Here is a 27072-nt window from a genome sequence, read left to right as displayed (position 1 = left end):
GGACAGTTACGTCCCATGTCTTACATGACACTGCTGTTGACACATCCCAAAATATCAGCCTTTCACAACTGCATCATGTTGGTTCATATATGTAATTTGTGATCCACTATAACTCCCAGACTTTTTTTTTTTTTAGCAGTACTACTACCTAGCTAGTTATTTCCCCATTTTGTAGTTGTGCATTTGATTTTGCCTTCCTAAATGTAGCCCTTTTCACTTGTCTTTATTGAATTTCATTCTGTTGGTCTCAGATCAGTACTCCAGTTTGTCAAGGTCATTTTGAATTCTAATCCCATCCTCCACAGTGCTTGCAACCCCTCCTAGTTAGGTGTCATCTGCAAATTTCATAAGCACATTCTCCACTACATCATTCAAGTCATTAAAAGAAAATATTGATAAGTACCTGACACAGAAGAGACCCTACTCCATACATCCCCCCACTTTGACAGCTACTCTGAGTATACGGTCTTTCAACCAGCTGTGCGCACACCATATAGTAATTCCATCTAGTCCACACTTCTCTAGGTTGCGTAGGAGAATGTCATGCGGGACTGTGTCAAATCCTTCCTAAAAATCAAGATATACCACGTCCACAGCTTCCCCCCTTAACCACTAAACTAACAACTAATAACTCTGGCCAAGGAGGATACCTAAAGATAGGCCTCCAAGTTCAGCACTTTTGAAATTCAGGGCACCTACCTAGGTTCTTAAATATGAATTTTAAGTCTTAGAAAAACTGAGTTTTATCAACAAATCAAGTCTTTCTTTTTTTCAAACCACACGCAAACCTTGTATCATTTACTTTTATTTTATTCATTTTAGATAGCGAATGGTGAGTATTCTCCAATTTGAAGGCAATGCCACAGTAACTTAGGCTAGTCTACACTACGGGGGGGATCGATTTCAGATATGCAAATTCAGCTACGGGAATAGCATAGCTGAATTCAACGTATCTGATCCGACTTACCCTGCTGTGAGGATGGCGTCAAATCGACTGCCGCAGCTCCCCCATCGACGGCGCTTACTCCTACCCGGGCTGGTGGAGTACGCGCGTCGATTCGGGGATCGATTATCGCGTCCCGACGAGACGCGATAAATCAATCCCCGAGAGATCGATTTCTACCCGCCGATCCAGGCGGGTTGTGAAGACAAGCCCTTAGCTGCAAACACTGCAGGGGAATGTTAAAAACAAAATATAACTACTTAGCATACACAGTGCTTTCAAAGCAAACATTAAAACACAAACATTAAAAGTGTTTCCTTCCTTTTTTTTTTTTTAAATTCCAGGGTTGGGTTTTTGTTGTTCTTTGTTTTGAAGACATACAAAGTGTGCCTAGAATACCCAGCAATGGCCCTCTATTTGTATTGTGGTAACACCTACAGGTGCCATTGTGCAAGGCACCGTACAAATACAACAAGAAGATGGCCCTCTGCCAGAGAGTTTACAAACTAAATAGGAGGAACAAGCAGCAATTCAGGGAGGAGCATATAAACTAGTAATTGCACAACTAGTAATTTCAGAAGTTTTGTTTTCAAAATCAGCATTTGAGCCAATTACAGGGGCCACTGCACTGGTTAAAAGGGACCGTGTGTGAGAACAGCAAGGCTGAAATCCACTGTTAGAGATTATTTGCTAGCTATGCTATAAAAATAATTACCTTAGGAGGTTTTACAGGATTTCACTGGAAGGGTTTTCAAGTTCAATACTTATTTAAGTAATATGTCTATTGAAAGGAAATGGGAGCCAATGCCAATGCTAGTTTAGTTACAATTAAACATCAAATTGTTTTAAAATTGTATGTTCTAAAAGTCTTCTCTCATCATGTGAGCTCCGCAATCCAGAGCGAAGTAGCAGAGTCTGTTTTAAATAGGCTTTGCACAATCAGATTTTTATTTTTAATTTCAACAGAATTGATATTTTTAATTTTTTCATTAATCAATTTAAATTTTCACAGTTGCATGAAGTTATGGGGTAGAGGAGTCAGACAATAAGGGGTCAGGAAATTAATGACAGATTCCAAAATGGTAAGCTTTATAAACTGTTAAGACAGTCATCACCACCTCAAAATATACAAAATAAATATTCTTAAATCAAACTAAAATGTGAGCAGCATTTTTTACTTTGCCCATCTGTAAATTCTGATTATTATTGATGGAAATATTTTAGTCAGTTTGTGACTGTATGGTGAAACTGACGTTTACTGATAAAAGTCAAAACTGGCCAAGCCTAGTTTTTAAAGTATGAAAGCAAAATACACAGTGACATTAATTCTAAGGAAAAACTAAGACTTTCAAACAACATTTAATGAATCTTCTACAAGGTTTGCAAATACTAAGTTATAAATACATCATATTAAGAAACATAATACGGTACAGCTATTGCAAAATCAAGCTGCTTGAAGAAGTTTTACCTGTACAGTACATATTCTGACTGAAGGTGTGCTGGTAGGTATTGATGGTCTTGCACCTGTGTTATTTTGTGTCTGGCTCTGTGCTCGAGCTATTGCTTGTTGAGATACTAACATTAGTTGACCATTGTTACTTCGGATAAGAACTGTACCTGTTGGCAAGAAAAAGGAACAGACTGTTAAGAGGAATTACTGCATTGAAGAGTACCTAAAGAATTTTTAAAAATTGTATTACATGCAAAGAACTGAGGTAATGTGATAGCAATATCCCTGCAATGTGACAAGAGTGAGGAAATGCAAGGGCTAAGGCTCGAAGAGCAGCCTTAACTTGACTGTCTTGCACTTTATATATGTTTCATGACAGCAATATTATTTAACTATTACAGTCACAAACAGCAACATTAAACAAATAGCAATACTGAGCCACACATTTAATACACCACATATTACATTTTGATTTTAATTACACACAATTGGATTTTTGCTTTTCCAATGATATTTGTTTTTGTTTGCTTGTTTTTTTTTAAAAGAAATATGAAGAAAATCCAGAGCGGATTGGTTGGCAGCACTTGCGCATGCAACTATCTGACGGAGAGCTTAAGAGCTCTTCTAGATTTGTTTGCACTTAATTTTCTGAACCAACAAGTGTACCCTTAAACATAGATGAACATGTGTGCACTTACAGTTTAGAGGAAGTTTGCAATGGAAACTGAAATATGTACGCAGACTAATATTAATTAGAAAGCAATTGTCGCTCCCAGTACGAGCCAGCCATTGGCTGAAGACCTCTTCAAAATAGGTTTAAAATTTTTTAAACTGAAACAAGAAATTTTATTTAGACATTCAGGAAAAAGACATCCTGCTTTCTTTGCCCCTTTCCTGTCTTTGAATTGTCTTTTTTCCTATATGTTTCTTTCACTGTAGCAACTCCCAATATCCAAAACCTTTTTTTAAAAAGCATATTAAAATTTTACTCAAGGTATCTTTAATAACCAAGCTTTTCCAGAGCTTTCCATAGCAATGAAAGATCAGTAAGCATATGAAACAACTCAACGAAGCATTCTGCAAGTCTACATTTGTTAGACAATACAAACCAGAATCACTCAACGTGATACTTTTTGCTTGCGGTACTTCACACTCTTTAGCCTCTGTACTTTTAAACAAGATTGTAGTTCAAGTTTGCTACTCTATAGTTGGATTTCTCCATCACCTATCCCATGCTCAAGGCATCTCACATAACTTAATACACTGACTGAACGGTTTTAAAAGTTATCCAATCTAATATCAGTTCTCAGGATGTGCAAACCTCAAAACAAACCCACTCAAGGTGCACATACAAGGAGGAAGTTTACACAACAACCAGAAGGTGTAATTTGCAACACAGGTAGACATGTGTGTGTTGGTGCCTAAATACAGCAGCGTGGCTGTGACAACTTGGATGGTGACTGAGGTTAGCCACTCAAGTACAATCCTGCCAGACCCCACATATGTATGTAGGGGGTATAATTCCCAGCACGGATAGAATATACGTATGCTAGCTCTCCTCGACCTGAAAATGAGTGTGCCCGCTAGCTAGCCGCCTAGCTGCTTTGCAGACATACTCATAATGAGGCATGGTTTGCAATACTAACAGACTAGTTATCTTTTAGCAGACTGGAGCCAGTTGGTCTTCAAGACCCTGCTCCTACAAACACTTATGCACATGCCTAACATCACTTACATGACCAGTCCCATTGACTTCAATTGGACTACTCACATGTATTTGCTTAACATTACTCAAGTGTTTGCAGGACTGGGGCCCAAGTGTGGTGTTCACTAATGATGTAATGGGCATTAGTTACGTTATTTATACATAAGTTTCCATGAGAAGGAAAAATCTCATAACTAGTCAATTACAGTAAATCATTCTGCTTGTATTAAAGATGTCCAAGTAGATAGAGGAAATTCACTGTTGCTGCATATATTCACTTTGGTATATTGACATTTGGAAGACATTAAAGGGACACTGTCAGATCAGTTTTGGCCCACACTTAAAACTCCATATTACAAAATCTAAAAAAATCTTGAGATGGATATTTTTTTCTTCTAACATGCTTTTAACATTCCAGAGGAAACAAGGCCTTTGGTTTCTTTAAACAAGAGATTTGCCTATCATGTCTGCAACCTTAACTTTGGGCTTGTCTTCACTACTGGGGTAAGTTGACCTAAGTTACACTACTCCAGCTGCATGAATAATGTAGCTGAGTCTACCTAGCTTAGGTCAACTTACCCCAGTGTCTTCACTGCGCTAAATCAATGGGAGACGCTCTCCGGTCGACTTGCCTTACCCTTCTCGAAGAGCTGGAGTAACGGGGTCGACCAGAGAGTGCTCTGCCATCGATTTATCAGGTCTTCACTAGATAGATACCTGTTGCATCGATTGCAGCAGCAGCATTGATCTCCCGTAGTGGAGACCAGCCCTTTGTGCAATGATAGAAGAGGACAGAAGTGACACAGACTATGCCTACACTAGCACTTTTGTTGGTATAAATTATGACGCTCTGAGGGATGTTTTTTCACACCCGAGTGACATAAGTTACACCGACAGAAGCGCCAGTGTGCACAGCACTATGTCAGCAGGAAACGATCTCCCGCCGACATAGCTACCGCTGCTCATGGAGATGGTTTTATTATGTTGATGGGAGAGCTCTCTCCCATCAACATAGAGCCGCTATACGAGCGATCTTACAACGGTACAGCTGTGCCACAATAAGATTGCTAATGTGGACATGGCCTTAGTTTCATACGCTTCTCTCAGGATGGACAGCTAAAAATAAATAGCAGTCAGAATTTTGGTGTTTAAGTTTAATAAATTTGGGTATTCTGTCACATAAGTAAATGAACTTTTAAAATATGCTCTTTAATCTAACTCATGTAAATTGCCAGAAATAACTTAGCTCAGTTTATTACAGATTTTTGTCAATACTTTAAGTCCTGATTATATTAAGACCTGCTAAAACTCAAACACAAAGTCTGGAAGAGTTCACTATCATCAAATTACCTAAACTCACTACTGGGCTGTCTAGTTCGACTTGGCTTAAGTGACAGCAATTCCCACCAAAAGTGCACAACCAAGGGAAGTTCTTAAAGTGCAATCCATAAACATATCTTTCTTTAAAATGCAAAGCTTGCAAAAGCCATTATATATTGGATCATGACATGATACTGGGGAACTTTTAACCATCTCTGAGGAAGATTAAAATATGAAATGCCTTTCTATACAGTAAAAGCTAAAGTCTTGTCTACATGGGGCACTCAGGAAAGTAAAGATGAATTAACTAAAGGTCTTAAGTGTATTAGTTAAAGTACCTTGAGAGCATCTACATGGGGATTTTTTTCAGAAGTAAATTGGCCTTAGCTCACTATCACTTAATCCAAGAATTTGCACAGGGGTTTAAATGCACTTAACTTCACACTTTTAGGACACGTCTACACTAGCAGGCTTACAGCAGCACAGCTGTACCGATACAGCTGTGCCTCTAAGATCGCTCATGTAGCCGCTCTATGCTGATGACAGAGAGCTCTTCCATCGACATAATAAAACCACCTAAATGAGCAGCAGAAGCTAGGATGGCAGGAGAACATCTGCCAACATAGCGCTGTGCACACGAGCACTTATGCCAGCAAAACTTACGTTGCTCAGGGGTGTGTTTTTTACCCACCTCCCTGAGCAACGTAAGTTTTGCTGACATATGTGGAAGTCTAGACATGACTTAATTTTAACTTTCCTGAAGTTTGTCTACACCACAGAAGCTACAGCAAACATAGGGGTGCTGCTTTAGTGCCTAGTGTAGAAGCTCTCGCATCAATGGAAGGGGTTTTTCCATTGATGTGATTAGTTCACCTAACTGTGAAGCAGTTGCTAGGTCAATAGAACAATTATTCTGTCAGCCTAACTGTCTCTACACATGGGCTTGGGTCCACCTAACCACAGTACTCAGGCATGACATTTTTCACAGGCCCGAGTGACATAGCTAGGTCAATCTAATTTAAGTACAGAACAGGCCTGAGTGTCGCTGTGTAGCCTTAGTCATCACATTTACACTTGTGTTGTCAAGGAAAATAGTCACTCTGAATATTATTTTGAATACTATTTAAACAAAATGATTTCTTTAAAAACACTTTTCCTTGCCACAAGAGCCTAAGACCCAATACTTAGAAAATGAAAAAGCAGTCTGCTACAAAATAAATCATTCAGAGTTCCTCCAGTGATGTGTGAATTTGACCCAACTGTCCTAATAGAACAGGAATTACTGCAGCTGAACTTTCAAAGCAAGAGCATTTAAATTTATTCCAGTAGGAGAGCTTCATTTTTGTTAGTTAAAAGTTTGTTGCCACCTCTGTTAATATTCACTTTTCAAGACCTGATTGAAATGTGGAAGGCAGCAGAGAGATTTTTAAAAAGACTTTCAGATCTCAGACCAATAAGTGAATGTGTCTAGACATAATAGCAAATACACTATTTTAAAACATTAAAGGCACTCCCTTCCTCCTTCACTTACCACATAACCTTACCAAGATTTGGATTTTGCGCATCTCTTGTGATATGCGTCCACAATAGAGTGGGGAACATTTCTGAGTAAAATAGAACTGATTTCCATTGAATAGTGAAGACGACATATGAGAAAAGAAGCTAAATGTTTACCTTGATTGAAAGAGTGAGTTGGGAAGGAGAAATGTGGGATGAAATTTTCAGAGACGCCTAAGAAAGTTAAAAGAACAGGAGTACTTGTGGCACCTTAGAGACTAACAAATCTAAGGTGCCACAAGTACTCCTGTTCTTTTTGCGGATACAGACTAACACGGCTGCTACTCTGAAACCTAAGAAAGTTAGGGGCTCAAATACGATTGAAAGTTAATAGGGTTTGGTCCCCTAACTCCTTTGAAAATCCCAGCTATTATTTTCTCAGAGTCCTCAGGCTTTAAACACTCAAATGAGTAAGGAATCACTTAAGGCATTACAAACAGGGTATTAATATGGTTGAAAGTTAGCAAAAACAAAGATAGGACAATTTCCCTGATATATAGCCTACAAATACTGAGGCCTTTTCCGCTATGAAAAAAAAAGTCAAAAATAAGTGAAAGCCCTAATCACTTATACTGTTTAAAACTGTATTAGATAAAGCAGGACATGCTAATTTCTTTTCCCTTTAAGATATCTTAACTCAAAAGCTGCAAATTACATCTGAAAGAGACCTAACCTTTATATGACTTGAATAAAAGTTTTGAAGCTGTGGGGCTGTATGGTTTCCTACACAACATAGGTTAAGGTTTATATTTTGTCTTCTAAGGACACTGCTGACTAAGTAAAATACATTTATCAGGGCTTGAACAGATGCTTACTATGGATGCTGATACCGAAGATAGGAAGGGCTAGCACAGCAAGCCCCAACCAACATATTAGTGAGAAGCTCAATAGGGGACGCTGCTATTCAGACTGCACTCTCTCTGTATGCTGGTCAGATACCAGAATGGTGCCAATCACAGAAAAAGTAAATAAATGTAAAAACTTCCAAGAAAGAGCCCATTCCCCTACTCCCACTATGACCTAACTTTGGGGAAGGGAGTTCTCAATTACTCCCCTCCCAGATAGCCTTTTAGGGGTCCTCCCCACTTGTGAATAGCTCCTGTGTTTGCATCTGCTACAGCTTAGTTTTACTCTGCTGCTTAGGAAAGCTAACAGTTTCCCTACAACCCAGCTGTGAACTGGACCTATCTTGTTCATTTCACTAGCAGCAGTGGCCAGATTATGAGGAGAGACTGGGAGGCAACCAGCATTAGGCCTGGTCTACACTGGGGATCAGCCCCAATTACAGCCATTAGTTTAGCTGCCTTAACGTAGCTGCCTAGCATAGGCTAGCAAAACTGCTATAGACCGTGAGGTGCATCCATGCAGCTTACCAGTTTCAAGTAGGGGTAAAATGCACAGATGAACATTGTTGCTTATACTAGCTTTGACTGTCTACACTAGGGTTCTGCACCCAAGCTGGCCACTGAATGACTGACTATCCGGCATAGGCAGAGACAAGATGAGGGGGTGGATAAGGGAGGTCCTCAAGGTAGGGTGCAGCAAGTCAACCAAGCTAATTTTATACGTTAGAACACCTCGCAGTAATGGACGTATGTTAAGGATTAACGACGTCTCAAGCGCAGATCCTCTTTTTAGGCACATACTAAGTGCTAAAGCTGCTAACGTTTGGACAGCAAGCTAGGTTTCATGTACTGCCTTATCACAATGGTGTCTCTCCTGGCCTTGGACTCTCGACGTTCAGATTAAAAAAAAAACATAGTAAAAATAGGAGTGCTATGTTCACAGTGCAGTGTGTAAGCCCAGGGTTTGAACTGAGGCTCAAGCCTAATCACCCTTCCATCTACACACGCAAATTGTGCTAATCCTGGGCTTGGACCCAGGATCGCAGGACCCCACAGTTTGGAGGGTCCAAACCTGAGACAAGCTAGGACCCAGGGTTCAAGCCCTATTGTTTTGCAGTATAGTCAAAGCCTCACTGGACTTGTGCTCTGGAATCTGCCAAAAGTATTCCACAATCCCATGGGATGACTTTCTTTGTCCTCTGGACAGTCAAGTTTGGTGGGCGGTCAAATTTTCCCACATTGCACCATGAACAAAGGACTGGAGTAGCCACCTTTTGGGAGAGCACTAGGAAGTCTGGGATATGGGTGGTTACACTCGGGCCTGCATAATGTAGCCCCAGGTTGGGACCCAAACATCAACAATTCCTAACCTGGGGTTACAAATGAGTATAAATGCTCAAGGCCTCTAGATTAACAATGCTCTGCTAACCTGAGTTCTAACCACCCTGGAGATTTACATTGCAGGGTAGACATACCTGAATTGCACATGGCCAAGAGGTTGAGTTTCTTGTTTGGAATAATCCTTCTCTGACCTTCAAACTGGATAACTAGTGAGACTGTCATCCAATGTACTCTACTTGACGCTTCATCTGAAGTCCATGGAGAATTAAGCTGATGCTAAATGGCAGCTGCCATTTAGTTAATTGGAAAGAATTATATCAGATGCCCCACAGTCTGCACTGACTAACCTTTACTTTTGGGGTTCAATTAGGGATAAGGTTTTGCACGGGTGCCATCTTCCATTTGTTCCAGGGGGTGCTCAGCCCCAGGTCCCCGCCTCACTCCATCCCATCCCCGACCCGCCTTTCTGCCCCGCGCCTGACCCCATCCCTTTCCACCCCCTCCCTGCCTCTTTCCACCCCCTCCCCGCTCCTCCCCCTCCGCACCTCCTGCATGCTGCAAAACAGCTGACTGCAGTGGGCAGGAGGTGCTGGGAGGGAGGTGGAGGAGTTGATTGTCGGAGCCACTGGCGGGCAAGAGGTGCTCTGGGGGGGGGAGCTCAGCACCCGCTAATTCTCCCCCCCCCCCCCCCCCCCCATCTGTGCTCCAGCCCTGGAGCTCCCACGGAGTCTGTGCCTTTGTGCTTTTGACATCTGACACCTAAATGATGTGGACCCTGACTACCTTATCGTGATATCATGATAACTGAGACTAAATGACAGGTTTTAGAGTAGCAGCCGTGTTAGTCTGTATCCACAAAAAGAACAGGAGTACTTGTTGCACCTTAGAGACTAACATTTATCTGAGCATAAGCTTTTGTGGGCTACAGCCCACTTCATCTGCATATAGTGGAAAATACAGTAGGAAGATATACAGAGATACACACACACACACACAATGAAACAAGGGGCGTTACCATAAACACTGTAAGGAGAGTGATCAGTTAAGGTGAGCTTTTATCAGCAGGAGAGAAAAAACTGTTTGTAGGGGTAATGAAAATGGCCCATTTCCAGCAATTGACAAGGAGCTATGAGGAACTGTGTGTGTGTGTGGGAGGAGAAATAAGCATGCTCTTGTTTAAGAAACTGTCACCTCTGAGAGCTGAATATCATCATGACACCCTATCCTCAGCCCATCAGTGAAGATACCTAATTGCTAGCATTGCAGAGGCACGTAAGATCCTGTTTTGCCTGCCTTCCATGTTGTTACTTTCTTCCCCGCTATTTTTCTTCCAATCCTCTTGGCTTTTCTTCAAACTAAAATCAGTTGCATTGCATCAGCATAGTGAGATGAGATGACCATAACCCTGCCCTCTCTAATAAGAAAAGACCTAATCAGATGTCCCTGACTAGAAAAGTGATCCAAGTTCCAAGCAACAGGTGCTATGGTCAGTCTGCCAGCCAAAGCATCCATTTGTGACCGGACTGCCATCCAGTGTTCCAAAGACATGAATAAAAGCTGTATTTCCTCCACCTTGTCTGTTAGAAAAAGGAGAAATGAATACCCTTTGTGCATCAGGATTGAAAGTAAAATTAACCCTTTCCTTTTCATCGAGAGGTTGATGTGAAAATAAGAGACACTAATATTTTGCCCCCAAAAGGAGATAGTCTTCAAAGGTTTTGATTTAGGTTTGTTTTGCATAATCACTCAACCATAGTTTCAGTAAAAAGGCTTGTTTTAATTTCTTGTTCTTGTGTTTAATCAATAAACTTTCAACTTTAGAATGAATGGATTTTAGTGTTTGCCAAATAACTGAGTAAAATCAAGGGCTCTGTTTAAAAATAACTCCAAACCTATATCACTGCTTAATGTTCAGAGTTTATAAACACCTCTAATTTTTTTAATTAGCCCAAATTAAGCCACCAGTCAATGCTCTATATAAGGGCTTGTCTATATGAGGCAAGTGACCGGAATAAGCTATTTCACCATAGCTCCTAGTTGACATTCAGTGCAAATAAGAACACTTCATTCTGGAACAATTTTCCCATGAAGAAAAGCCCTTAGGCTTTGTCTAGACTAGGATTTAAAAGCATAATGTTAGGCTGAGTCACCTCGCTCAGTCTAGTTAGCATCTTCAAAAATCCTGGTCAAGACAAAGCAGTTGTGTAGTAGCATGTGGGCTTCCTTAGGGCTTGTCTACCCTGGCAATTTACAGCGCTGCAACTTTCTCATTCAGGGGTGTGAAAAAACACCCCCCTGAGCACAGCAAGTTTCAGCGCTGTAAAGCGCCAGTGTAGACAGTGCACCAGCGATGGGAGCTACGCCCCCTGGTGCCGGGAGCTACGCCCCTCGTGGAGGTGGGTTTTTTTTTTTTTTAGAGCCGCGACCACACAAGGCACGCTAAAGCGCTGCTGCGGCAGTGCTTTATTATTGCCAGTGTAGACTAGCCCTTAGGCTTTCACTTGACAAAGCTCTTAGCGTATGCTAAAGTACAATTGCTTTATCTTGCCCTAGGTCTTTGAAGATGCTAACTTGAGCTAGGTAACTATTTAACACTTTATAGTGTGCTGGGGAGAATCAAGTTCCCCTCCTGACACACATTCAAAAACTTTGAGACACTTTCTTTGTTCTATCCATTGTAACATGAAAGCTATACAAATAGAAAAGATCTGTCCTGGGGGATCATTACAGTATCTATATTGCAGTGTAGCTATATATAGTGCTGTGTGAATGTGCCACACAGTTGACTTGCTATTCAAAGCAATTAAATTAAAGCGGGCATAAACTAGACCGAGCAATACACAGCAGAAAAACGAACAGGGTGTGGCGTGTGAATTACATGCTTCATGGAGCAGCAGTTTCTTTGAATGTGAAGACGTGGCAACTTTACTTACCAGCAGCCAGCTCAGCCAATAGTAATCTAACGGCAGTTCAAGGAGCCCGACTCCCTCAGCAGCAACTAAGGTCCCAGGAGTACTTGGGCTCAGGTGAATAAATCTCTCACAATTGACTGAGGATAAATGGCCCAGACAGTATTACTTGAGACTTCAATTATTCAGCTTTCAAGCCAGCAAATCTATCAAGGTTCTACAAGAGCAAAGAGTTGGGATGCAGAAGTGCTGACGAAAAGCTGTCTGAGCTGGTCAAAGGCTTGGCTGCAGAGCAGCAGTCAAAATAGGTTCGGTGGCAGTGTTCAAATAGTCTCTGCCCAAAGAGAAGTGAAAAGTTAGGCCCAAACACTCTTCACCTTTCTGTAGTATAGAACAGGCAAATCTGAACCAAAGCATAGTAGTTTTCTTCAAGAGAAATTTTCATATTATATTGTGGCTTAGTCAATTTCAAGTGTCAGTGGAAACAATGCCATCAGTTAAGGTTTGAATGGTAACACCAATTACATTGATTCTTGCTGGATTTTAAATGATTAAGACAGACTAAAATGTTAAGCTCTGAGCTGCCATATTTCTTCGTCTCTAATGTGAAACACTATCTGTTATGAACAAAGACTGTACCTCAGTAAGTTAGTGTTGCTTAAAACTTGAACAATGACCATCTTTTCTGATAAGAAATGTAAGACTTCTGTGAAATTTGGGTATAAACATGCCCCTAAATAGTAACAATGAAAATGTATATGCAATCTAGGCAAACTACTATCACTTCATAAGACAGGTTTTCTAATCTTTTAATCATTCTCATGACTCTTCTCTGAACTCTCTTCAAGAAGAATATTAATAAATTGAATTGTGGACATCAGTATTGGACACACTATTCCAATTGCACTAGTGCTAACATACTATTCCTACTCAAGATTCCCTTGTTTATGCCTTCAAGGATTACAATAGCCCTTTCAGCCAGTATCTCAGTGCAAGCTCATGTTCAGCTGATTCTCCACCACGACCCCCAATTTTTTTTTCCAGAGTCATTGACTCCCAAGATAGAGAGAAACACCCTCTACATCCTGCAAGTATGACCTACATTCTTTGTTCTTAGGTGTATACATGTGCATTTAACTGTATTAAAACACATGTATTGTTTGCTTGCACCTAGCTGCTCAAGGAATCCACACTGCACTATATCAGTGACCTTCATTTTTTACCACTCCACCAATATTTGGGTCATCTCCAAGCTTTATCAGTGATGATTTTCTTCCAGGTTCATTGGTAAAAAAAAAAGTTAAACAGCGTAGGGTGCAGAACTAGTCCCTGTGGGTTCCCACAGGAAAAACCTGTTCAATAACAATTCCCTGTCCTGTCAGTTTTCAATGCACTTAAATGTGTGCCATGTTAATTTTAGACCATTTGTTTGGTTTTAAATCAAAATGTCATGCAGTACCAAGTCAAACACCTTACAGAAGTCAAAGTATGTTACATCAGCGCTATTACCTTAATCAACCAAACTTGTAATCAAAAAAGATAGAGTAGTCTGATAGGATCCACACCTCTACCTCAATATAACGCTGTCCTCGGGAGCCCAAAAATCTTACCGGGTTATAGGTGAAACCACGTTATATGGAACTTGCTTTGATCCACCGGAGTGTGCAGCCCCCCCCCGGAGCACTGCTTTACCAGGTTATAGCCGAATTCGTGTTACATTGGGTCGCATTACATCGAGGTAGCGGTGTATTTTTCCATAAACCCATATTGAGTGGCATTAATTATATTACTCCCTTAATTCTTGAACAATGAGTCCTGTATCAGCTCCATTATTTTTCCCTGGATCTGTGTCAGACTGACAGACCTATGACAACTTGGGTGGTTCCATTTACCCTCTTTAAATACTGGCACAAAATCAGCTCTCTTTCAGTCTCCTGGATCTTCCACAGCCTACAAAGACTTACAGAAAATCAACATTAGTAGTCCAGCAAGCTCCTCAGATAGCTCTTTTAAAACTCTTGGATGCAGGTTATCCAGACCTGCTGTTTTAAATATGTCTAACTTTAGTAGTTGCTGTTTAACATCCAGAAGCAGCCAATGATCCAACAGGACAGCGAAACTGAAAACTGGTGTAAAGTCAGCAAACATAAGCTGAAAGAGACAATGCAACCTTTGCTACTTCCTCTGATTCAAAAAGAGAACTGATGGAGCTGAAATTTTCTCTTCTTATATTAGATCTGAAATTTGCCCGCTGATTAGACATAAAGAGAGTTTTTCAGATGATCTTTGCAAATCAAAGGATACACCAGAGACTGATTATTTCCTTGAGATCCTCATGGGAAAGATCATGTCATAATGAAGTCCATAAGAAATTATCAGGAGTAAGTTCTTTGTATTTCTGGATCTACCTTGGAATAGTCAGGCCAAGTGACAAGCAGTTGACTTTAAAAATTGGCATCCTTTCCATGTTGTTGATTATGACTATTCTGCTGGAAAATAACAGCTTTAAAAATCAAGAATGGCTTCAGCAAAATGAAGTGGTAAAACACAAAGTAAAAAAACATTTGAATCATGTCACTGATCATTGTTCACTTTTTCATCCAAATCAGAAGTAAGTTTTGCCAGAATCACAGTAAGAACCTAAATATGTCTATTAACTTACTATTCTATGCATTTTAGCATGCTATGAGTTTCTATCAAGGAGTATATCTGATATTCAGATGCCCAGTGCTCTTTTGTCACTTAAAGAATTATTAAATTGAAGTGATATTGCAGCACTTTCAACAATTCAACCGGGGGTTATCCATTCATGGGGTTTTATCTATGTTTGCTTTCAAGGGCTTTGTGAGGAGCATCTTATTCATTCTATTCTCACTATAATGAGAAATGAACACTCTCCCAATTAAGTCATTTATATTTCCTTCTAGTCTCACACACGCAAATAACCTGTGATGAATCTGCTAAGCAGGAGAAAGGGTAGATAGGTACAGTATGACACACTGTTCTTCTACCCAACAACAATACTGCTCCTTCACCTGAATTCATGTGCACAGACCTGAGTGATTAGCAACATATAAAATAGCAGCCTTTGGAGCAGAGCTTATTTCAAAGTCAAGAGATTTAAAAAGAGCGATAGATAGAGCAGACTCACTGTCCTCCTCCTCCATAATATAAAACACAGCAATATAAATATATAAACACAGCAATTAAAAATGGAGAACTTCCTTTCATCTCTGAAAGTACTGGCTTTGAGGCAATGGGATTCCCGACCTGTGGCAGGGCAATGGATGGAACGCACATCCCAATTGTGGCCCCAGACCATCTTGCAACAGAGTACATCAACCGAAAGGGCTACTTCTCCATAGTCTTGCAGGTGCCAGTGGATGACCACGGCTGTTTCACTGACATCAATGCGGGGTGGTCAGGCAAGGTGCATGATGCATGCATCTTTCGGAACACTGGACTCTACAGAGAACTGCACACTGGGACTTTCTTTCCAAACCAGAAGATTCCAGTGGGGGATGTGCAAATGCCCATACTGATCCTTCAAGACCCCGCCTACCCTTTGCTCCCATAGCTCATGAAGCCTTACACCAGGAACCTAGACAGCAGCCAGGAGCGCTTCAACAACAGGCTCATCAGGTGCCAAATGACCATTGAATGTGCCTTTTGGCTGATTAAAAGGTCTCTGGCACTCTCTTTTTGGCCACTTAGACCTCAATAAGGAAACTATTGTGGGCTGATGTACGCTCCATAATATGTGCAAATCAAAGGGGGAAGTTTCCCCAGGGGTGGGCCACTGATTGGCTGGCTGCTGATTTTGAGCAGTCAGATACAAGGGCAATTAGAGGAACGCAGCAGAAGACTATTTGAATCAAGGAGTCTTTGAAGGAACATTTGGACAACAATTCCCAGTAATGTGCCTGTATGTGATGAATTTGGCCAGGCAATGTTTACTTGCCACCATGAATTACTCCTGTAGTGCTTGCTTCTTGAGCGTTAATTGCAAGGAGTAAATATTCCTACCTCTAGCCACTGTGTTTCAATGGTAGCACTGAGCGATGTACGTATGTCACCAATAAAGACTGGTTATTTCAACAACTCGAGTTTAATAACTGGATAAAACAAACTTTTGGACAAACAGGGAACATGAAAGTGAGGAACACTCTTGCAGTTAGGGCTCACAACTGGGTGTAATTCCAGCTTTCATTGGAAAACCTGTCCCCAGGCATGGAGTGCACAGGGTACAGTGAGGAACCAGGACCATGCAACGATTGTGGTGGGGGAGTTTGGGGAGGGCATGGACCGGTGTTCTGTTGTGGCTGGAAGAGGAGTCAGGCATGGATTTGCTCTGATTGCAGGCTAATGAGGGACTTCAACATCTCTGGCTGGTCCTCCAGGAACTTTATCTTCCACTCCTACCCGTGTCCTTTCACAGCTATTCAGCCTCAGTCTTTCAGTTACTGTCTCCCTCCACGCTCATTTCACTATGTGCTGCATCTATTCACTGCAGCACTTCAAGAAACATATCCTCTTTACTCCTACTGGGTCACTGCCTTATCTGATGGAGGCGCATCGCTGGTGTGGAGGAGTGTGTTCTCAAGGGCACATCTGCAGAAGGCAAGGAAACAATCAAAAGATACCATATCGTGAGTGCCCTCACAGCCGTGAATCACAAAAAGTTACACACACCTCTTTCTCACAGTCCTGTGGCTAGCATACAGGTCACTGAGAGTCCCAATTATGGGGAGTTCACAGCTGGGGTGGGAAAAGGGGAAAAGGCAAGAAGGGACAAAGGCCGGTTTGCAAAGGGAGCTATTATAAGTGGCTAGGGAGCCTATTCTGAATACTGGTACTCTTCCCTTTTCCATAGGCTAGGAATCGAACCAGATCTCACTCCTCAGGGTAACCCAGGATGCAAGGGAGCATCTCCTGCATGCGTGTGGCTTCAGACCAGCTCTGTATGCTGATTGCTTGTGTGATGCTTTGGTCCCTGCAGAGGTAATTGCTGGGTAGTACAGCAAAGTTTCCTATAGTGACGGGGAGAAACAAGGCAGCTCTCCCAAGGAATATTCAGCAGAGGATGGCAGAATTCCTAGAGATCACTATGGAGGATTCCAGAGACATCCCAGTGTACATTAACATACTTTTTGCTGTGACCCCACTGCATAGATGGGCAGGCTTTATTAATTTCTGTCCCTTATCCCTCCTCTACCATATAACGAAGTACATGAGAGCTCAATCTCCTCTCACTTTGCAGTATCAAAGCAAAATGAGCACTTACCGTAGCTCCCCTCTCCTGCATCCTGCAAGCCAGAGTTGGAGTGCTAGGACCAACTAGACCCCTCCGCACTGGAAAAGAGGTCCTGATTCACCAGGCATCTAGACAACTTTGCCTTGTGCTCCACATCGTCCTCCAGTTCCACCTCCTCGTCCACCAGGTCCTCATCAGGGTTGATTCAACTGGCCGCTGCTTCCAGTCCTCCCCAAAGTATCCACGGGGCTCTTGGTGGAGGTGGGGTCACCACCAAGAATAGCGTGCCACTCCTTATAGAAGTGGGATGTCTTCGATGCTGCTCCAGAGCAACAGCTGGCCTCCCTTACCTTTTGGTACACCTGCCTCAGCTCCTTGATTTTATCATGGCACTGCTGCGTGTGCCTTTCATGCAATCAGCCCGTAGTATTGAAATTTCTACAGCTGGTGCAAAGCTGCGATTGCACAGCCTCTTCTCCCCACATACTCAGCAGATCAGACAGCGCCAGTGTGTGCCACATGGAAGCACATCTGCTGTGTGAAGGTCTGCTGGGAAGATGCTGTGTGAACTGTGCACCAGGAGCAACCAGGAAGAGGAATTTCAAAAATTCCCAGGCTTCTAAACAGGGGAGGGGTGCATACCATATCTTCAGGGCTGCAGAGTTTTAACTGCTGACCAGAGCAGTCATGATGGGCACTGTGGGACACCTCCTGGAGGCCACTTAGGGTGACATAACTAAGTGAGGAGCCAGAGTGACGCAGCATCGCTCTAATTATGTCGCAAAAAAGCTCTATGCTGCTCGCCGAGGTGGTTTTATTGTGTCGGCATAGCAGGGGAGTTACATCGGCAGGAAGAGCATTTCAGTGGGTACACCTTCACTGTTCTGTTGATGAAAGCTGACTTGTTGACAAAACTGTGTAGTGTAGACAAGGCCTAACCTTTCTGAACAGTTAGCCAAAATCAGCTTGTACAGACCTTAGGTGCAGTGAACTTGCCAGAAGCAAGTAAAACAGTTCTTTGTAGAGGACCCAGATGAAAAGCGAAAGTGACTAAATTCCCATAATCTTAGTCACTTGCTTTCTGCAGCAAGTAGAAAAGCATGTTATGCACTGTATTCCCTGCCTACACTAAGGCTGTTTTTCAAGCTTACCTATCCACTGTTGCTAACACACCTGTTCAGCTCCATTGGCGTTCGCAATTTTGGCACCCCTAGTGTAACCGGGCTGCTGCTACTATTTTAAGCATCATCTAACCCTGCTCACAGGACACATACCTGACAAAAAACAGTAGCTGGCAGCCCTAGTACATGACAACATTGCTAACACAAGTAGAGCTAGACCAGATTTAGTAATAGTCGTAAGGCTTTTGAAAAGTATCCCTACCGTAAGCATATTGAAGTAACAAAGGTAAATCCATCAGTATCTAGGCAAGTTTCACACTTCACTGCACTGCCCTTCCATAAGGGAAACAGACCCGTTTGGCTGCTGGCAACCCTTCAAAAATGGCCTTTAAAACTGTCCCCCAGATAAACAGTGTAAGGATGAGAAGAAGTAGATAGACAACTGAAAAGATGGACAGAAAGGGCAAAAAAAGAATATAAGGAGATCCAAGAACAAGGATAGGGGGAAAGGAAGATGGAGGACTGAAATTAGGATTGCTGCTGTTTTTGCTCTAAGTCGTTTCTCTCCTCCATAAATGTGTTGGACCCCAGGATGTGAGGTCAGTTACCAGAGGTTTTTTGGTTTTTATTTTTGTAGCCCTGTAGACTCGTGCTAAGACAGTGAGAAAGCTTGTTCACCCTACTAGCCATTTTGGAAGATAAGAGCTATACCAAAAATATTAACAGGAACCTTATCCTCTAAACCCAGCCTTCAACTATTTCCATCACTGACACTTGCACAGTATTTATCACCACTATTTTTCTAACAGTAAATTGAAGTGAGTGGTCAGTCCACACCTCAGCAAACAAATTGTCTTGTGTGTCACAGACTCTCTCACAATCTGAACCACCATTAGCAGTATCAGTATAGGCCACGGACTGAATGAAGACAGATCAGGACAATGGCATATTTGCACAGCCAGGAAGTAAATACTGCACATGCTGTTCGTGTTCTGTATGCAGACTGCATTGACTGTAAAGTTCTCTCAAAAACAACTCTCACTTTTTAAAGAGAAGGCAGAGCAGGAAGAGTCTCAGATGAAAGATGAAAACCCTACCTTTAAGGAAGCAATTTGTTTAGTCTGAGTGTTTATTACATTTCCAGATGAAGGCGCCAAAATACATACTCTGGAGCAGGTTCTCTGCCCTGTTCTGGTGATACAAAGGGACCTGCTAGTCCCCCACCTGCAAGTGCCTGCTAGGGATCCCCCTCTGGTGCAGTACATCCTCCAGTGGCTGTGAAACGGACAACAGCTCATATACCTCAAGCACAGTGGAGAGTGGCTTTAGTGCACGGTGCTCTGCCTATCTGCTAGATAGCAGTCCTTAGCAGACAGTTTGCCAGCTGGCACAAGACTGACTAACCTGTCCCAGGCCAGAGAGTCAGGGAGCTGTAACTGTTTTTCCTCTTCCCCTGGGCTTCCCAGGATGGCTGTTTAGGGGGAAGGGAAACAGTGACAGAAAGGGCAAAAAAGAATATAAGGAGATCCAAGAACAAGGATGGGGGGAAAGGAAGATAGAGTACTGAAATTAGGATTGCTTTTTGGTCCACTAGACCCGGCAGAGCCAGGCAAACTCCCTCAGGACTCCCACAGCCCAGCGCAACTCTCTCCTCCCATCTCTCTCACAAAGCAGCAGGCAGCCAGCAGAGGAGCTAATGAGCAGCTGCAACCAGGAAAGGGCATCTGCTGCTAAAGAGTGCACCCAGTTCACACTGCAAGTGCTTTAAACCGAACAGTGTAAGTGGTGCTCCCTACCTCTTCCCATAGCAACAGGGCCAATTCAAACACTTCAAGAATCACAGGGAACATGCTTTTAATTCATAATTAAATGCATATCTTCTCAATAGTTGCTCTCAAGGGCCACAGATTGAACACCACTATTTTGAAGGCTATTTGTATTCTCGTACCTACCATTTTTCATTTCTGCCTGTTAGTTTTTGTGGCTATTTTCAAATATAAGCTTTGACACTCAGTGATTAAGTCAACCATGTGTTTGAGGCATTCACATGAACACTTACATAGTTATAATGCTACAATTCAGCATCAGAACTACCTGCCTGAATAACCTTTTATTTTGCTAATTAAGAATGAAATCCAGAAGACAGAAGACATAAATAGAATAAAGCCTTCTCAAGTGTAAGAGTCTCTTTTTAAAGGATCAAAATAATCATTCAAAGTGCATCACCCAGTGATGTTTATACATTTGAGTTTTAACTAACTTTGTACACTGGTAGCACAGAAGGAAACTCCATGTGCTTTTTAAGAGACAAGTTGCAATATTTTTAAATATTAAAACCTCAACTCCAGTCCGAAACCTAGCTCAGCTTCACCCTTTCCTATCCCAGGCTCAAACAGAAGATGCAATGTAATGCTGCATTTGTGACATCTGCGTAGTTCCATAGATACCATATTCAACACTATTTCCTCACTTAAATAGGAAAGACAACTGATAGGAAAAAAAGCCTTGTATAAAACTACATCTTCAATACAGATTATACACAAGTTATGAAAAAACTCATGGAAAGTGAATAGATTTAAAGTCATATGAAAGTTCCCAAACTATGATAATCACTAGTGAGCATGCACTTCAATTTTTCTTCTTAAACCCATCTTCATGTCAAAAATCAGTATGTAGTAAAAGGACCTTATTAGAGGCCAAAACTTAGATTTTTTTTTTTAATAAATGAATTCACAAAACCTAACACTCACACTTCTGCAATGTTTCATTTCAATGGAAAGCTGGATAGGATTTAAACTTGTCCTTGATGTGCTCACAACCTAGAACACCACATCATTGTGGTGGAGTCTGAGAACCAGAAAGTGAAACTGACTAATGAAAATAGGTTAGTTTTTTTTAAACTTGATAGGGTTCCATAACATGAGTTTTGTGAAGTATTCTTTAATACAAAAGAATACATAAAGTGTATTTCAGGATATTGAATTTGTTCTGAAAATTGTGGATATGTAATAGGAATATAGGAATTACCATATTGGATCAGATCAGTGGCCCATCTGCTCCAGTATCCTATCTGACTGTTAGTAACAAATGCTTTTAATATAGGAATTTTCCTGGTGGTAGACAATTATGGAAATACAAATATTTTTTCACTACAATTGGGGTATGAACTTTCAGGGCATAAGTTAACCTCCAACAGAAGTATGATTGTTTCTTTCCCTTATAATGTTAAGAACTTCATCTAATCTAGATCAGTGTTCATCAGCTCTTGAATTCCACTAAAGTCTTGTGGTCTCGATGTATAGTGGCAGTGAATTCCAGTGAACAGACTTTTTTTAAAAAAAAGCTGTGAATCAGACTCAAAGAAACGTAGGGATGGAAGGGACTATCTAAGCGGTCATCTAATCCAGAGCTTTGCGATGAGGCAGGCAGAAAAGCAAGTTTAACACTGATAAGAGCAATAACCCATTGTTTGCAATATTATGAGGAAGGGTGAGTGGAGCACCTGATCAATCTTCTATATATCATATTGTCACTTCACCTGCCCCCTAAACTGCATGTTCCAATCCTTTTAATCTCTTTTCATGAAGACTTTTTCTACAATCATTTTTGGTATACGTCTCTGAATCCAGTCTATTTTTGCTATCTGCTTTTTGGGAGAGGGTGGCTAGAACCAAACAACATTTCAGAACTAAATTCTATCATTTGAAAATATCACCACCTGGCTGTTCAGCTTTTAATCTACAGTTCAGTGTGCAAAAAGGTGATCGACCTAGGTCCTCTTCTCCCTTCCACCATCAGTATTTTCCAAGCACCTCACAAATGTTAATGGATGTTTCTGCACAACACCTCTACAAGGTAGGGAACTAACCTTATTTTACAAGAAACTTTAGGCAGAGCAATCAAGTAACTTCACTAAGATCACAATAGCCCACCACAATAGCACTGAACTTCAGAAAGGGGAAAAATGAGGAAGCTAATTAAATGGAAATTAAAAAGTAGTCACAAAAAAGTGAAATGCCTGCAAGCTGCATGGAAACTTTTTTTAAAACACCATAATAGAGTCTCAAATCAAATCTATAGCTCAAATTAAAAAAATATAGTAAGAGGACCAAAAGAATATTACCATGGCTAACCAACGAAGTAAAAGAAGTGGTTAGAAGCAAAGAGGCATCCTTAAAGAAGTGAAAGTAAAATCTTACTGAGGAAAACCAAGAGGAGCATAAACTCTGGCAAGTGTAAAAACATAATTAGACAGGCCAAAAAAGAATTTGAAGAGCAACCAAAGACTCAAACTAACAGCAAAAAAATTTAAGTGAATCAGAAGCAGGAAGCCTGCCAAACAATCAGTAGGGCCATTGGAAAATAGAGGTGCTAAAGGAGCACTCAAGGAAGATAAGATTGTTGCAGACAAGCTAATGAATTCTTCACTGCAGAAAATGTGAGGGAGATTCCCATATCTGAGCCATTCTTTCTAGGGTGACAAATCTGAGGAACTGTCCCAGATTGAGGCCTCAACAGAGGAAGTACTGGAACAAACTGATAAATTCAACAGTAATAAGTCACCAGGACCAGACGGTATTCACACAAGCATTCTGAAGAAACTCAAACATGAAATTGCAGAACTACCTTTGGTCTGTAACTTATTTAAAATCAGATTCTGTACCAGATAACTGGAGCGCAGCTAATGTGACAGCAATTTTTATAAAAGGCTCCAGAGAGGATCCTGATAATTAAAGGACAGCAAGTCTAACTTCAGTACTAGGCAATTTGATTGAAACTGTAGTAAAGAACAGAATTATCAGACACACAGATGAACACATTGGGGAAGAGTGAACATGGCTTTTGGTAAGGGAAATCACACCTCACCAATCTATTAGAATTCTTTGAGGGGAAAACAACAAACATTGTGGACAAGGATGATCCCAGTGGATATAGTGTACTTGGACTTTCAGAAAGCCTTTGACAAGGTACCTCACCAAAGGCTCTTAATCAGAGTAAGCAGTCATGTGATAAGAGGGGAGGGTCCTCTCATGAATCAGCAACTAGTTAAAAGACAGGGTAGGAAACAAACGGTAGGAGGAAATGGTCAGTTTTCAGAATGGAGAGGCAAACAGTGATGTCCCTTGGGGATATGTTCTGAGACCAGAGCTGTTCAACATATTCATACATGATCTGGAAAAAGGGGTAAACTGCGAGGTGGCAAAAGTTTGCAGACAAGACAAAATTTGGATAGTTAAGTCCAAAGCTGACTGTGAAGAGTTACAAAGGGACCTAACAAAACTGGGTGATTGAGTAACAAAATGGTAGATGAAATTCAATGCTGATAAATGCAAGGTAGTGCACATAGGAAAACATAATCCCAACCATATATACAAAATGATGGGATCTAAATTAGCTGTTACCACTCAGAGATCTTGGAGTCATTGTGGATAATTCTCTGAAAACATCTGCTCAATGCGCAGCAGCAGTCAAAAATGCTAACAATGTTAGGAACCATTAGGAAAGCGATAGATGATAAAGGAGAAAATAGCACAATGCCACTATATAAATCCATGGTACCCCCACACCTTGAATACTGGTCACACCATCTCAAAGAGATTAATAAGACTGACTTTTCAGTTTTGAAAAGAGATGACTAAAGATGGATATGAGAGAGGTCTATAAAATCATGAATGGTGGGGAGAAAGTGAATAAGGAAGCGTTATTTACCCCTACACAGCACAAGTTCCAGATGTGTCACCCAATGAAATGAATGGGCAGTGGTTAAAGAAAATGTAAAAAGGAAAATACTTCTTCACACCACAGAGTCAACCTGTGTAACTCGCTGCCATGGGAAGTTATGAAGGACAAAACTGTAAAGGAGTTCAAAAAAGAATTAGATAAGTTCATGGAAGACAGGTCCATCAATGGTTATTAGCCAGGATGGTCAGGGATCCTATGCAACCCCATACTCTGGGTGCCCTTAGCCTCTGATTGCCAGAAGCTGGGAGTAGACAACAGGGGATGGATCAGTCAATGATTGCTTATTCTGTTCATTCTCTCTGAAGCACCTGCGCTGATTCAAAATGTATATCCATGGATGCGGATAGCTGTGGATATCCATGGAGTTGTAGGGCTCTAGCAACGAGTGACACCAGCAGGGCCATGGCCAGCGACCAAGCCAGGAACTGCAGCAGCTAGTCTGGAGTAGCTCCTCCGGTGTGGCTGTACCACCCCCCAGCCCTACCCACTGGGATGGGCACCAGGCTTACCAGCAGCTGTTCCTTATGCTATTGTGAGCAAATGGCTCACATGCTCCCGGACAGGAGTCCCTTCCACACAGCGGAGTGCTTCTCCTGTCTGGAAGCTCACGAGCCACTTGCACACACTAGCGCAGTGGTTCTCAACCTATTTACCATTGTGGGCCGCATTCAATACTACCTGTATGGCCCTGAGGATGCCACATGAGCTGCAACTCTGTGCTGATTGGGCTGCAAGCAGCCCACAGGTTGAGAACCACTAGCATGATCAGGGCTTAGCATGATCAGGGATAGCTGCCGGTGAACCTGGTGCCCGCCCCAGTGGGTAGGGATGGGGGAAGTATAGCCACACCAGAGGAGCTGCCCGGGTTGGGCATTGGCTCCTGCAAGTGGCGGCCTGACATGCTGCTGCTGCTTTTGCCGCTGCAGTTCCTGGCCCGGTCCACTGGCCACGGCCCTGCTGGTTGTTGCTAGAGCCAGGCAACTCCAGAGATATCTGCTTTATAGCCACAGATATAAATTTTGTATCCAAGCTGGGCTCTATCAGAAGACAGGATACTGAGCTAGAGGGACTAGTATGGCCATTCTTAAATGAATACATGAGAACATATAAACAGAAAGATATAAACGTTCCTGATTTTTTCCTCCTACTTGAGAGCTTTACAAAAGAATCTAGAACAGTACTTCAGGATCAAAGTGGAGCACTTTGCATTACGACTGTAGTCAGCTTGCTAAAGAAGTTTCACACGGCACTGAACTCTCCTAGCACAACAGCGGTCCTTTAGCAGTGCGATGCCTTTCAGGGGCGTAGAAGAGAAAAGCAGGAGACTCACCTGGTGGGATCTGGAAGTTTGCAGGCAGTTGTATTGTAGTGGTCTGGGGGGCTTTGGGAGCCACGGTTTGCGGAGCAGCCAGCCTAGGCCCACCAGAGTTCTTGGGTGGCTGTTGGGCAGCGGTGATAGTGGCCACTTTAGCCACCAGAGTCCCCACGGGGGCAGTCACCACCCGTGACTGCTGGGTAACGCCAGGTACCAGGCTGATGGGAACCTTAGTCACTGCGTGGCTCAAGGCAACTGCTTGGGCCCCCGCGGGAGCGCCAGCAGCGGAGACAGGAGCAGGGGGCACCGTGTTCTGAGAGCAGAGCAGGGCAGGTGCCGGCTGAGCCCCACCGGCCCCGCTCGCTGCAGGAGCCGCCACTGCCTGCTCAGGGTGCCCGGCGGGCATCACCCTCACCGGGGCTGCCGCAGAGGTGCTCATGGAGGAGGAGAACGGGACCAAGGCGGGGAGGGTTGGAGTTTCCCGGGACGTCCGCGTTATCCCACAGCATAGCAGCCGGGAAGGGGAAGGCTGGTCTCGCAGCGGCGCGGCAGGACCCGGGGCTCACACACCGCCTCGGCGTGCGGTCTGCTCCGGGAGGCTCCCGCTGCCACACTGGCGAAAACACATGGTCATCCGTCCTCTGCCGGCTGCGCACACGTGGGGCAGGCTGGGCTGGGCTGGGCTGGGCCTCCCCCCCAGCGGAGGCGGCCGGGTACAGAGAGCCGGCTCACGCTATTGCGCCGGCGCCCTAGGCTTCTGGAGCCCGGCACTTGGACCCGCCCCCGCGCGGCGGGCCCCAGCCATGTTTATAGAGCCACGCGGAGCCCCCCGCGCACGCGCTCCAGGCGCGCGGGGCCGCAGCCGGGCTTTCCCTGGGCACTCTGCCTTCGGATTGGTGGCGCCGAACGAGCCTATGGGGCGGAGCTTTGTGGCGTCATAGGGGCCGCGTTCCAAACAGCTGGGAGGCTGAGGAGGCAGGTGTGGGAGCTCTCCTCGGAGGAAGCAGCTGGTCGGGCTCTCGAGCGGGACCGCGGGGTTCAGGCCGAACATTTCGGGTTCGCTTGGCATTTTTTCTTACAAGCCCGCAAAGCCAAAGAAACGTGTCAGACCGTTTTAAACATTACAATTTGGAGGGCGGGATTTAAAAATCCCCCTAGAGCACCTTCAACCAATATCGTGTTCTGGCACAGATTCTATGGGTATCTTTGGGCAAGTCACATAGGATGAAAAAAACCCTTCAGGGTAGTGTGAGCGCCTCTCTTCTCCCTCTAAAGTAAATAGGAATTGAGGGAGCTCAGTATGTTACAGGCAGGGGCTCTTGAAGAGTAGTTCTGTTCTGAAAAACGACCATATTAATAGGTTTCAGAGTAGCAGCCGTGTTAGTCTGTATCCACAAAAAGAACAGGAGTACTTGTGGCACCTTAGAGACTAACAAATTTATTAGAGCATAAGCTTTCGTGGACTACAGCCCACTTCTTCAGATGTTGCCTTTTTACTCACCCCATCTACTGCCCGTTTAGACTCACATGTCACACCTGCTGATTGAAGTGATTAAAGTGAGGTTTTACA

At 42.8% G+C, this 27072-nt stretch overlaps 1 protein-coding gene across 4 annotated transcripts in view; it reads right to left on the bottom strand.

The window, feature by feature from the left end:
* The window catches only part of TAF4B (TATA-box binding protein associated factor 4b), a 160115-nt gene extending 133705 nt beyond the window's left edge, over nt 1-26410 (bottom strand). For all 4 annotated transcript variants that reach the window (XM_065585403.1, XM_065585401.1, XM_065585402.1 and 1 more), the window contains exons 1-2: nt 25518-26410; nt 2412-2560 (exon numbers count right to left, since the gene is read on the bottom strand). In XM_065585403.1, coding sequence (XP_065441475.1) covers nt 2412-2560; nt 25518-25941 — 573 coding nt within the window. In that variant the 5' untranslated portion in view covers nt 25942-26410. The remainder of the gene's footprint in view (nt 1-2411; nt 2561-25517) is intronic.
* Between the last annotated feature and the right edge of the window lie 662 nt (nt 26411-27072).

This window comes from Chrysemys picta, chromosome 2, assembly GCF_011386835.1.
Source record: "Chrysemys picta bellii isolate R12L10 chromosome 2, ASM1138683v2, whole genome shotgun sequence".
NCBI lineage: Eukaryota > Metazoa > Chordata > Testudines > Emydidae > Chrysemys > Chrysemys picta.
Note: the sequence above shows the minus strand (reverse complement) of the source record. Positions and strands in the feature narration are given on the sequence as shown.